This window comes from Perca flavescens, chromosome 8, assembly GCF_004354835.1.
Source record: "Perca flavescens isolate YP-PL-M2 chromosome 8, PFLA_1.0, whole genome shotgun sequence".
Classification (NCBI taxonomy): domain Eukaryota; kingdom Metazoa; phylum Chordata; class Actinopteri; order Perciformes; family Percidae; genus Perca; species Perca flavescens.
In genome coordinates, this window is record NC_041338.1 from 31,731,420 (window position 1) to 31,744,616 (window position 13,197).

General features: G+C 42.5%; 1 protein-coding gene across 1 annotated transcript in view; it reads right to left on the bottom strand.

The window, feature by feature from the left end:
• cep290 (centrosomal protein 290) overlaps positions 1–13,197 on the bottom strand; it is a 61,696-nt gene that overhangs the window by 16,657 nt on the left and 31,842 nt on the right. Inside the window, exons 23-38 of the mRNA XM_028584925.1 lie at positions 10,400–10,630; positions 9,939–10,112; positions 9,702–9,813; positions 8,717–8,925; positions 8,242–8,393; positions 7,739–7,850; positions 6,780–7,235; positions 6,455–6,619; positions 6,089–6,196; positions 5,838–5,972; positions 5,476–5,745; positions 5,007–5,114; positions 3,855–4,054; positions 2,541–2,754; positions 1,924–2,061; positions 529–750 (exon numbers count right to left, since the gene is read on the bottom strand). Of these exons, the coding sequence (XP_028440726.1) occupies positions 529–750; positions 1,924–2,061; positions 2,541–2,754; positions 3,855–4,054; positions 5,007–5,114; positions 5,476–5,745; positions 5,838–5,972; positions 6,089–6,196; positions 6,455–6,619; positions 6,780–7,235; positions 7,739–7,850; positions 8,242–8,393; positions 8,717–8,925; positions 9,702–9,813; positions 9,939–10,112; positions 10,400–10,630 (3,006 nt within the window). The remainder of the gene's footprint in view (positions 1–528; positions 751–1,923; positions 2,062–2,540; positions 2,755–3,854; positions 4,055–5,006; positions 5,115–5,475; positions 5,746–5,837; positions 5,973–6,088; positions 6,197–6,454; positions 6,620–6,779; positions 7,236–7,738; positions 7,851–8,241; positions 8,394–8,716; positions 8,926–9,701; positions 9,814–9,938; positions 10,113–10,399; positions 10,631–13,197) is intronic.

Here is a 13,197-nt window from a genome sequence, read left to right on the forward strand (position 1 = left end):
CGTGTTTCTTAATTAGTGAAACAGTGGAGACCGACCATGGTCCTAACCACCAGGTATTCCATATTACTGTTTAAGTCCACGAGTTAAACCAAGGCATAATACCACTGCAAAGGTTAAGGTCACAACCTATGGCTCCATGTAAGCGACATGAGAGACAGACACAGAATATGAAGAACAGCTTAATAATTAAATTCAGATATCCACTTTATTTTAAAATCGTAGAAAAATGTGAGTATCCATTCTTGATGCATTCCTCAGTTTACATTTTACAGTTTTATTAATGGTTTGTATGTCTTGCCATTTGTCCACACAATGTTATGATAATAAGCAACTTTGAGTCTATGAAAAGCGCTATATAAATTCAATTTATTATTATTAATATTGTGTCATATGGCTGTCGTTGAGTGTATCACTTCAAAGCATATGTAATAACAACAATAAGCTCCAGATCAAGGTCAAACTGAGCTGCACGCTTCCTTACAAATCAGTAGCTTGGTGTGTTATTACATACTCTTTAGAGAAACTAACCTGAAGAGCGCTGCTGAGCCTCTTGATTTGCTGCTTGTGATCCTGGATTTCCTGCTCTCTCTCCTCCTTTTCAGCCTGCAGGCGTCTCTGGGTTTTCAGACTCCTCTGGAGGTCTTGGTTTAGACTGTCCACTTCCTCTTTCAGGGTGTTCTCCCGGCCTTTGGCAGCTTTGGCAAACTCCTTTGCAGCTTGAAGTTCTTCATTGAGTTCTTGCACCCGCACCTTTGTCAGAAGAGGGATTTTCTCGTGATATTGTATAGTTTTCTTATTGACAACAAATCCCATAAAAAGCCCAAAACCATGAATGGATTGATGCTACTAACAGATATTGTCTGTGTATGTGCCATAGAGCTCTATTGTGGTCAATCAATGAAAAACCAATTCCTTTATACTACAAACACCGCCAATGTAGTTTATTTTGAGTCACTCTCACATGCACCAATCCTGCTGCCATAAACACACACTAGTGTGCCAGATGTGTATTAGTCTGCAGCTGGAAATAGTCCCCTACAAATGCACTAGTTAAACCCTGTTTCAGTAACATTTGCTAAAATGTAGTGTCCAGCTGTTTTAGAAAATAACCTTTTTCTTTAAACAAAACTTTGAAATTTGTGAATTTATGATAAATGACTCCAATAGAAACAAATGGGCATGTCACAGGTAAGTAGCAATGTATTTAGAGACCAGCTAACACCACTGACTAACACCATTGTTGGTTTTGGTCTTTTCATGGACTTTGCTGGCAATTACAAAAATTACAGAATATACCTAGACTTATCTCACTTGCTTATTATAATAGTTAGTTATGTCCATGGAATGTAACTGGCTAATTCTAGGAATACCAGTATCTCCAAATACAGCAATCTGTTAGTATAATTTCACTTAATTAGCTGTGACCTTTGAGTGTATTAATGTCTGCCAAGTTATGCTACACATATTAATCAGAATGTAAATCATAACTTTTCAAATGTGCTGACTTTGTTTATCCGAATGAGCCTCCAATTAGCTGTATTGGTGATTAATGAAAGGAAAAGGGGTTAGCTGGGGTCAAACATGCGGTCTGTTTAAGGAGGCTGGCACATGCCATGTGTTTACCAACTTCACTTCACTAGGGTTAGCTACTATTCAGAGACACTGGAGACATATAGGCTGTGACTGCAAATTAAAGTAGACCAGTAGTGTCTACTTGGTTGCTGATGAGTATAAAAGGGGGAGTACATTATATTGCTGTTGCTTTATGGAATGTTAATATTTTATGGAAATGTAATCTGAATTCATTTACTCCTGAAGCTTTCTTGGTGTCAGTCAATTAGCTCAACAGCCATTTATAAAGGTCAGTAATGAAATACAACATGCATGAAAAAGGGTCTTATTATGTTATTAAATTGGTCCCACCTTTAGGTCTTTGGTGTGTCTGTCAACCAGCATCTGTACATTGAGACTCTCCTCTTTTTGTGCAGCGCTGGCTATGACTTGCTGCTCTGCAGCAGACGTCATTTCTGCCCGCAGCTCCAACAGAGCTTTACTCAGAGCCTGAGAAAAACAGGGATCAAAGAGATGTCAGGCATGATCAATATGATGAGTGTAGTGGTCAGATTTCATTTTACAGTTAATGCATCATTATCCATTTCTACATATGCAACTTCCTCTCTCCCTCTCATTCTTGGTATAAACTTAAAAACAATTTTTTTTTTCTGTATGTGGTGAAAAACGTGGCTGTAGTTTTGACGAATAATAGAATGATGTATGAGTCATTAAAAACGCTTCGGGCACTTTAGTTCATTGTGAAACTAGTATCCAGATAAACTGCTCTCACTTGTTATGCAGCTAAAAGGCTGAAAAGCAGAATTTTCAGTCGCAGCATAAATTGAGTGAACAGTAGGAAAACATCAGGGTCAGGTTACCACTTCATCACACAGAATCTGGGTATTTTAGCAAGGCAACAGGACTAACCACAGGCCCCCGCCCCCCCCAAAAAAAGTACAAGAAAACATTTATAATAAAAGAACAACCTTAAGCTGTTTCTCTTTCTGGGTGAGCTGTGCTTTCAGTCGTTCCACCAGGCTTTTCATGGTGTTGCTGGGGGAGCGGACATTGGCCTCCTTCTGGGCTGCCAGCTCAGTTCGGACGTACTTTATCTCCTTCTCCATCTGGGCCATCTGGGCCGTCTGATCCTCAGTCTCGCCAGTCAGAGCTTTCACCTGGGCAGCATGATACCCCTCCAGCCTGCAACAAATCCTCGGTTAGATTGTTTTTATGAAATAGAGATTTCTTAACTTGTGTTATTACATCATTTTACATATTTGTACTGTGACTTTTAGTTTATATCGGACATGTGAGTGGGAAAGTATTTTTTACTTGCTCCAGGTCATTACTACTGACTATACAGTTGGGGCCACTGTTTTCTACTGACCATGTTTTTCTTGTGTTCTGTAGCTAAATTGGTATGCAGGGGATGTTAGTCGTGATCAGAGTAAATCAAAATCACAAACACTTAAAAGGGAACATACCTAAACCTAAAAGTTAGCCTGCAGCAAACATAGAAAAATAAAAACATATCTACTTCCTCACTCATACAGAACTAGAATTACCACCTTGCAGTCGCAAGCCTCGGCCAACTGGTCAAGTTGCAGTTTGCATCCATGTCTGTCCAGACTTAAATAGTATACTGTATGTAGTGAAGGATTTGAAGAAGTTTAATAAAGGCTATTAAGTGTAAAGATTTTTTTGGTGACACGTGGATGCTTCACACACATCTTCAATATGGCAGCACAAAAGATCTATACAATCACCACAGTTTCAAGATTAGTTTTACCAATTCTGGCATTGAACTGCGTCCTGGTGCTCAACTGTGACATCCACCCATTGTCCCTGTACCTCATGAGCTGCGTATTATTAAAGGGCTTTCACACATTAGGTGTAATCTTGGATGAGTTGCCAATTAGCCAAGTGCTTACAGTTAAATTAGTGCTGTACAACATTAGGCATTTCACACTCACAACTTAAATGCATGATTATTCCTCTGCTAATCTTGGGTTCATTTTACCAAAATATCCCAAAAAATACTGAATTGAGATCAGCTGATTTCAGTGTTTCAAGGATGTTAACACTAATGGGATAAATATAGATGTAGGTTAGCCTATGTATAAAAAATGTAATTGTTAAAAGCCGTTATGTTGACTGCTGATAATATCTGCATCAATAATTCATGTACTCACTTACCTAAATAACTAAGACAAAAAACAAACAAAGGATGCTGAATTAGGTGACCACTGGGTCAAATTCAGAAGAAAAAAAAATCTCTGTTTTAATAAAGGGATAATCACTTTGACATCTCGTCAGCGTGTTTCTCAGCCAGTGTTTCCATGGCGGCCCTCTGTTGCTCCAGCTCAGCAGTGGCCAGCTTCAGCTTCTCTGTGATAGAGGCGAGCGAGATGTCCTGTTCAGCCACTGTCTGCTCCAACTCAGCCAGATGCTCCAAATGCTTGGTGGTTGGCACACTGATAGTGGGCTTCTTCATCAATTCCTGGAAAGAGGAAGGAGGGAGCATTAAACAAAGCAGAACTCCAAATTTCAAATAGCGCTCAAAGACACACAGAGGAACATCTAAATTACTCTCGGAAAATGCAAACGCGCAAATCTATCTTTTTTTTTCTCTGTCTTTGTCTCAGCAAGTCCTAACTTTACTTTTAATTATATCAAATAAAGAGAAATGTCACCCCTCTTCTTAAAATGGTCATAAATGGATCCTTGAGTACTTCCTTATTTTATGAATGAAGCAGTACACAAGTTAAAGCAGCAGCGTATGCCTGCATACCTCACTCCGAAGGTTCCTGTACCTTCAGAAAGTACTTCCCTACGATTAGGGACTTTTTCCCTAGTTCCTCATGAGATTCCTAGTTCCGGGGGAAAGTTCCTGTGGTTGAAAAGCAGCTTATCTCAAGTACTTTTCTCTTTTTCACTTGTGAAAAAGTCATGTGTGACTATATGAGATTCCAGACTCAGAAATGATAATTGTCCACAACATAGTCTGGATGTAGTTAAACTACTATTTCAAAAGTACTGCAGTTTGGCATGCTACAATTAATCTACTATTTTTCATTGTGAAGTAGCTAGTAGTTAGTCCATCAGAAGTCCATCAGTACTTCTTTGCTTTCACTTGGAGGGTTTCTGGGGGCTTTACATCTAGCAGCATTTCTTTTCTTGGCTGCATGTCTCAGCTGTGCTTCTTTCTCCTCTTCCTGTGCAGTCCTCTTGCGCTCTTGTACAATTGTATGTTTTTTTTGCAGCTCCACCTGTCTACTTCTCTCTAACAGCCTCTCCTCTCTCTGTGCTTTGTCCCTTCTTCCAGCAGACCTCCTGCTTTGGCACAGTCTTTGTTGCCAATGTTGTTGTGAGCCTTAGCTCACAAAAACCAAAAGCTATTTGAGCAGAAGTACAAAAACAGTTCAGAAAGCAAGGCATGGACACATGCGTACCATTGCTGTCTGTCTGAAGTGGTCCAGGGAGGTGTCAGTGTGCAAGTCCAACTTCTGATGCAACATTCTCAGCTCCTCCTGGTGTCTCTTTATCATCTCCTCCTGATCCTGGGATCAACAAGGTACTGGTTAATTGAAACGAAAATGCTTTGGATATAGAAAGATTACCTTCTAAAAACTTTATTACTCCAAGTCAGGTATCTAAATTGAAGAGGCAATATGTCAAATGTTTACTACTTATTAGTAGATAATTGCAAGAATATTTCTGTGGAGACTTCTAAAAAATATTTGATCTAAGTGCTGAGATTTCTGGTTTTCCGTGCATTGGAGATTCAAGACATTCATAAACCCTAACTCCAACATACACTGCAACTAATCCTTGATAAAATATTACTTACAAAGCAGCTAATGCCTCTTAAAAAGCACATGGAAATGAAGATAAGAGACTTGCATCCTTTTATCACTGTACCTGTCTGGCTTGAGCCAACTGCTTGTGGTATTTCTTTAGCACGTCCTCTTTTTTGTCAAGTCGACCCTGGAGGTCTTTGATGGTCTGGTGGGCCAGCTTGAGGGTAGGCTGATTGTCTGACTGGCCCTCTTCATGACTGGCAACGTCAGCTAGCAGGCGTTCTCTGTTGGCAGCAGCTGGGAGCCGAAGACGCAGCTCATTGATAACTCTATCCCTGGACACAATGTTCTGTTCTGCCTTCCACAGAGCTGCTTCTTTCTCTTTCAACTTCTGCATAGGAAAGGAATTAGAATTCAAACAATATGCTATGCATTTGATTTATGAGAAATACTGAGTGTATGAACAGGGAATGAATACTATACCTCGTTCAAACTTTTGCAGGTGGCCTGTGTGTCCAACACGCTGCGGACATGCTCTCTGATTTTAGCCAAAGCAAACTCTAACTGATGAGCAAGAGGTAGACTCGGGTCTGGTAGGGATCCTGTACCATCCTCATACTGAAAACATCCACAAATATAGTAATACCCTAAATCGGGAACAACAGCCTGTTTCTGAATAATCGTGTTTTAATTGCTGTTAATACGGACAATTTCCTATGCATACAACAGTTTACCTTTTCCGCACTGCTTAGAATTTCATTCTGGTGCTTCTCGTACTGGTCCAGCTGGCGCTCCAGTTCCACCTCTCGCTGATCATATGCAAGCTGCCGCTCTTCTTGAAGCTTGACATGGCAAAAATAAGAGTTTTCTGCATTACCTTGAACACTAGAATACTACTGACACATTTCTGTACTTACAAGCTCCTTAACAAGTGAAGCTGTTAAAACTGAGAGGTTGTCATACCTACACTTTTCTCCACTCTTTGTAACTGTGGTAATTAAGTCACAACACAACAATACTTCTGTATAACAGTGATGCGTTTTACAAGTTGTTTATTCATTTTGAACAAAATGCTTGTGCATAGAGAGTTTTTCTCTCACCATGTTTCGCTGCACAATATCCTCTTCCAGCGAGCGGATAGTTCGCTCCTGCTCTTCCATTAGGTTCTTCAGGTACCTGATCTCCTCCTTCTGGACCACCAGCTCCCTGCCTTTCCTCAGCTCCTGTAGACGAGCCTCTTCCATCTTCTTGTGCCACTCAGTTACCTGTTTTAAGTGTTACAGTGGAGTAGTCTTCAGCAATTGCAGATTGGCTGTGGGCAATACGTGCCACAAACAAATAGGCTCGCAAGACTAACAGTGTGTTATTCTACTATTTAAAAAAAAAAGAAGACAAGATTTCTATCTGTCAATCAACCAGAATTACCTTTTGTGCCCCTTTCACATCCTTCAGTGTTGACATGAGCTCCTCCAGGCATCGAAGTCTCAGTTCTAGTTCTTCTGCCCTGCCCTCTGCCCTCCTCCTCTCCTCCATGGCCTTCCTCTTCTCCTCCTGGGCTTTTGCTCTGTCCTCCTGGATGCTCAAAATGGCCACAGAGAACTTTTCCTGCTGGGGAAGAGGCAGTGCTCCGGCAAATTGCCTACGTAGCGACTGGATGGTCTGCCGTAGGTGCTTGGAGCGATTTCTGCCCTCCTGGCGGGCGAGGAACAGGGTGCGCTCACCGGCATCCAGTCGCTGTTCAGCACGCAGCTTGTAGGCCTCCAGCTGTTGGATGTGAGAGGTGGCAGCCTCCAGCTTGGCCAAAGAAGCCGACTCACTGAGCTGCAGAGCCACAATGTGCTGGTGGAGCTTCGCAATGAGGGCCTTCTCATCAGACTGTGACTAAGGGAAAAAGATGACACTGTGAAGACACACTTAAATCCATTTCACTATTAATGTACGCAAACTGTTTGCTACACAACCAGGGTTGTTTGTGTTTTCATTCATACATTTCGACATACTTTATCATTCCAATATTGAGAGGCAGAGCAATTATACAAATGTTTTAACTATGGTTTTACTTTTATTCCATATTTTTGACATGATAAAAAAGGAAACACTTGAAGATTTTCATTCATCTGTGTAAAATACACAGCAAAGTTCAGTTAATTATCAGATATGGTGAGTTCTTACACTGCATCAAGTAGCTAAGATGCTGAGTTGAAATCCCATTTATTGTATTTGTAAATCAGAGGTTTACTGTTTATCAGGCAGTCAGCCTTATAAAAGCTTCTGAATTGAAAAGGAACAGTAAAATCTAATGTACTGAACAGGAAAAGTTCATGATTAACCTTTCCTAAATTCAAAAAAAAGTTTAAGAAAATTTAAAAACAACACCCAATTACCTGGTAGTCCAGTATTTGTCTCCTCAAAGCTTCTACTTCCTTCTCTTTGGACTGTTGTCTGGCCTGTATAGCAGATGCCTGCATCATGGCCACATCAGACACCTCTTGAAGCCTGTACAAAATAAATAAATAAACACATTACATTCATTAACTTTATATTTTAATAGTATAATAAGCCTAAATGCCTTTATTACCAACATTATAATTAACAGTGCAACAAATTAATTAAATAAAAGCAAAAACAGAGTAACAGAGTATTTTTTAGGAATGACACAAATGCTGAGGTTCCCTTGAGCAAGGCACCAAATCCCCAAACTGCTTCAGGGGCACAGTATCACTGGTTGACCCTTCGCTACCCCCCCTGAATTGCATGTATGTGTGCTGTGTGTATTAAAGAAATATACATTTCAACTGCCAATTACCTTGTGTGGATAGACAAATAATAAAGAGTAATTTTGAGTAAAGCAAGTGAGTCAATCTCAGGCCTGCATTGTCAAACGTACTTAGAAACCTCGATGCGCAGCTCAGCCTCGGCCTTCTCCAACTCTGCAATCCTGGCTCTGTCAGCATCGCTCACAGCTTTGCTGGTGCTGTCTGCCAGCTCGTCTCTCAGCTCCCGCTCCACCCTCTGGGCCTCCACATTCATCTTGGTCAACTGAAAAAAAACAGAGGTACCATTGCTTGATATGATTTTTTTTTTTTTTTTTAAATAAGTCTATTTAAAAAAAAAAAAAGGAAAATGTCCTAAACTAGTGAGAATCTGGCACAGACTGAGTTGTGTAGCGGTTTTTAGGGGTCATAAACCAAAATGTTGAGAAATATATATATTTTTTCTAAACAGGCTCTATGTCTGCCGCGTGAACCAAATGGCCTTTTACACCTAGCACAATTTATTTAAAATCTATTACGTAGACACCCTCAGCAACAGCAAGTGTGTAACAGAAAACAACCCGTCTGCTGTTTTCCTTGGCCTCATACCTCTGCAAACTTGGACTCCAGTTCTAAGTTACGTTCTTCCACCTGCTTGAGGGTGTTCCTCAGGTGTTCATACATTTTGTGCGCATGCTCAGCTCTCTGCCTCTCGTTCAGCTCCTTCATCTCTAGAGTGGTGATGCGCCTGGCGGCAGATACCATTTCTTTGTTGGCCAAAGCTTTGTCCGCCTTATCCATGCTATTTGCACCTCCTGCTATTAAGGGAAAAAACACAAATTGGGATGAGAATATGATATATATGGGTGGAATATAACTTTTGCAGCAAGTTATAAAACTGGTATCAAATTAAAATAAATGGTTTCATACTCATTTACTTAAAAAAAAAAAAATATATATATATATATATATATATATATATATATATATATATATATAAATAAATAAATAAAATATTTTTTTTTTTAATTTAATTAAAATAAAATAATAAAGTTTTAGTATGTAGCAGTGATTGTTCCTTATTTGGTGTATTTTTGCCAGCAGACCTGGTTTAGACCAGGATTTTTAGCAGATCCTTTTTGTAAAAGAAGCAATCAAAATGAAGATAACACACTTAAGGTGTCTGTGATAATCATCCAATGTATTACAACACTGCATGTATCCAGGATAAAACAGTAAATTCAAGTTCTATCAGGAAGAAAGCCAACAATACAATGTACATGTTATGTTGATAAAAATGATGGCAAGAACTTCAGCTTTAAAAGAATGAACTTTTCTTTACATGGCCCAGTCAATCTGTTCATGCTTTGTTCATATACGATTTGATCATAACAGATCCCTTCTTTCTGTGAGTCACAGACGGTTTTAGTTCCATTGTAGCCTGGTGTTATGGGCCTTATAACACTTTTTTTATTTTTATTTTTTTTTTAAATCATAAAGTCTACTGCCTGTCAGTTTATGGTGTTTTAGACTATTGTTTTTCTGGATGATGAAATAACTGAAGCGAATATAATCAAACTTATCCTTAGTTTACCAATTGCATCAATGTTGTCCCATGCTTGCTCTAAAGTATTCAGTTTCTCCTTTGTGATCTCCAGTTCTTTATTCATGGCTGAGATTTGCTCCCACAGAGACTCATTCTCGCTCTGAGAGACAGAAAAAGACATAACAAATATGGCATGGTCAGTCAACAGTTAGTAGTGAAAAATAATAAAGGTGTGGGTAAACATGTAAAAAAGATACTAGGGCAGTAGGGCATTTGTTTTAATACCTCCAAATGTTCGAGGTTGGTGGTTCTCTGCATCAGGTGGCTGTCCCTCTGTAGCATGTCTCTGTATTTGATGGTTAGCTCTGTGTACTGTTTGTTAGCCCTCTCCAGGTCTGATGAGGGCACACTATCATCCAATGCCTTCTGCAGTGCTGCTATCTTATATGCAGCCATTTCCTAAGACAAAACAAAAGACAGTGCTGTTAAAGGGCCCTAGAATGGTGGAAATACTGGCTGACTCCAAATGCAACTTTTACTTGTGATTTTCAAAAGGGAATTACAGTATTTGGCAATATGGGTGTTATTCCATGTTTGCTACAAAAGCTATAGGGATTTTCAGGGTCTACTTTATGCATTTGCTTTTGGTTGGAGTCGTAGTCATTAAAATTATTTCTGCTGAACATTTTGTAAAGCTGTTGGAGGCCTTTTACTTTTCTACTCTGTAGTAGAAGTTGTTTCTCTACCTTGTATCTCTGCAGGTAGCCAATCCTCTGGGTGACAGAGGCCTGCATGTGGCTGCTCTCATCCTTCAGCTTGCCGTTCTCCTTGCGGAGGTGCTGTTCTTGCTCCAGCAGGGTGATATAGCGCCGCGTCAGTTTCTTCTCATTAACCTTCAGCACAGTCAACGTGCGTAATGCTTCGCTCAACTGTCTCCTGATTAACTCTGGGTCCTTCTGAAGGGTGTCAAGCAGCTCCTGATGGATGAAATGGATAGGTGCTGTAATGAAACTGATCTTTTATGACACTTTGGGGAAAACTCAGTAGAAGGTAGGTCAAGTATAGTGAAACAAAGAGGATAAACCATAACAATTTCACCTTGGTATTCTTATCCTCATATTTGGCGACTTATCCATTTTCATTTTCTGTACCCATTTTTTCTTTTAAGAAAAACACTGACACGTTGTCCCAACATGTGTAGACACCAAAGTTTAAAACCCATCACCTTCTTGCTGTGAGGCAATCTGTGCCTCCCAAGACTCTCGCTCATATTTTAAACTACAACATGGAGTAATTGGTATGTTCCCCATTTATTGAACCAGAATAGCGGTGTAAAGGTTTTTTAAACTTTGTGTGTGTGTGTGTGTGTGTGTGTGTGTGTGTGTGTGTGTGTGTGTGTGTGAGAGAGAGATTAAGAGGCACATTTTAAAGCGCTTCAGGTAAAAGCGCCACAAGATGCAATCCATCTTGCAACATTTAAGTACCATTAACCGTCCAAACAGCCCATGGGCCCACCACCTGTGGGAGGAACCGTTGGGGTCGGGTGCGATGCCACATGGGTGGCAGTGAAGGTCAGGGGCCTCGACGGACCAGACCCGGGCGGCAGACGCTGGCTCTGGGGACGTGGAACGTCACCTCTCTGTGGGGGAAGGAGCCGGAACTGGTGCGGGAGGTGGAGCGCTACCGGTTAGATCTGGTGGGGCTTACCTCTACGCAAGGTCTCGGTTCTGGAACCATACTCCTGGATAGGGGTTGGACTCTTTTCTTCTCCGGAGTTGCCCAGGGTGTGAGGCGCCGGGCGGGTGTGGGGATACTCACAAGCCCCGGCTGAGCGCCCGCTGTGTTGGAGTTTACCCCGTGGGCGAGAGGGTCGCCTCCCCACGCCTGCGGGTTGTGGGGGGAAACTCTGACTGTTGTTTGTGCATATGCACCAAACAGGAGTTCGGAGTATTCGGCCTTCTTGGAGACCTTGACTGGAGTCCTGCATGGGGCTCCAGTGGGGGACTCCATTGTTCTGCTGGGGGACTTCAACGCACACGTGGGCAATGATGGAGACACCTGGAGGGGCGTGATTGGGAGGAACGGCCTCCCTGATCTAAACCAGAGTGGTTGTTTGTTGTTGGACTTCTGTGCTAGTCATGGATTGTCTATAACGAACACCATGTTCGAACATAGGGATGCTCATAAGTGTACCTGGTACCAGAGCACCCTAGGCCAAGGTCAATGATCGATTTCATAATCGTTTCATCTGATCTGAGGCCGTATGTTTTGGACACTCGGGTGAAGAGAGGGGCAGAGCTGTCAACCGATCACCATCTGGTGGTGAGTTGGGTCAGGGGTGGGGAAGACTCTGGACAGACCTGGTAAGCCCAAACGTGTAGTGCGGGTAAATTGGGAACGTCTGGAGGAGGCCCCTGTCCGACAGACTTTCAACTCACACCTCCGGGCGGAGCTTTTCGTGCATCCCTGTGGAGGCTGGGGCATTGAACCCGAGTGGACAATGTTCAAAGTTTCCATTGCTGAAGCTGCGGCGAGGAGCTGTGGTCTTAGGATCTTAGGTGCCTCAAGGGGCGGTAACCCACGAACACCGTGGTGGACACCAGTGGTCAGGGAAGCCGTCCGACTGAAGAAGGAGTCCTTCCGGGATTTGTTATCTCGGAGGACTCCGGAGGCAGTTGCAGGGTACCGAAGGGCCCGAAGGGGCTGCAGCCTCTGCCGTGAAAGAGGCAAAGCAGCGGGTGTGGGAGAAGTTTGGAGAAGACATGGAGAAGGACTTTCGGTCGGCACCAAAGTGTTTCTGGAAAACTGTTCGCCACCTCAGGAGGGGAAGGGGGAACCATCCAAGCTGTGTACAGTAAGGATGGGACACTGTTGACCTCCACTGAGGAGGTAATAGGGCGGTGGAGGGAGCACTTTGAGGAACTGCTGAATCCGACTAATCGCCCTCTATGTTAGAGGCAGAGCTGGAGGATAACGGGGATTGTCGTCGATTTCCCAGGCGGAAGTCACTGATGTAGTCAAACAACTACACAGTGGCAAAGCCCCGGGATTGATGAGATCCGTCCAGAAATGCTCAAGGCTCTGGGTGTGGAGGGGCTGTCCTGGTTGACACGCCTCTTCAACATTGCGTGGAAGTCTGGGACGGTGCCAAAGGAGTGGCAGACTGGGGTGGTGGTTCCTCTTTTTAAAAAGGGGACCAGAGGGTGTGTGCCAATTATAGGGGTATCACACTTCTCAGCCTCCCTGGTAAAGTCTACTCCAAGGTGCTGGAAAGGAGGGTTCGGCCGATAGTCGAACCTCGGGTTGAGGAGGAACAATGCGGATTCCGTCCTGGTCGTGGAACAACGGACCAGCTCTTCACTCTCAAGGATCCTGGAGGGAGCCTGGGAGTATGCCCAACCGGTCTACATGTGTTTTGTGGATTTGGAGAAGGCGTATGACCGGGTCCCCGGGAGATACTGTGGGAGGTGCTGCGGGAGTATGGGGTGAGGGGTCTCTACTCAGGGCCATCCAATCTCTGTATGACCAAAGTGAGAGCTGTGTC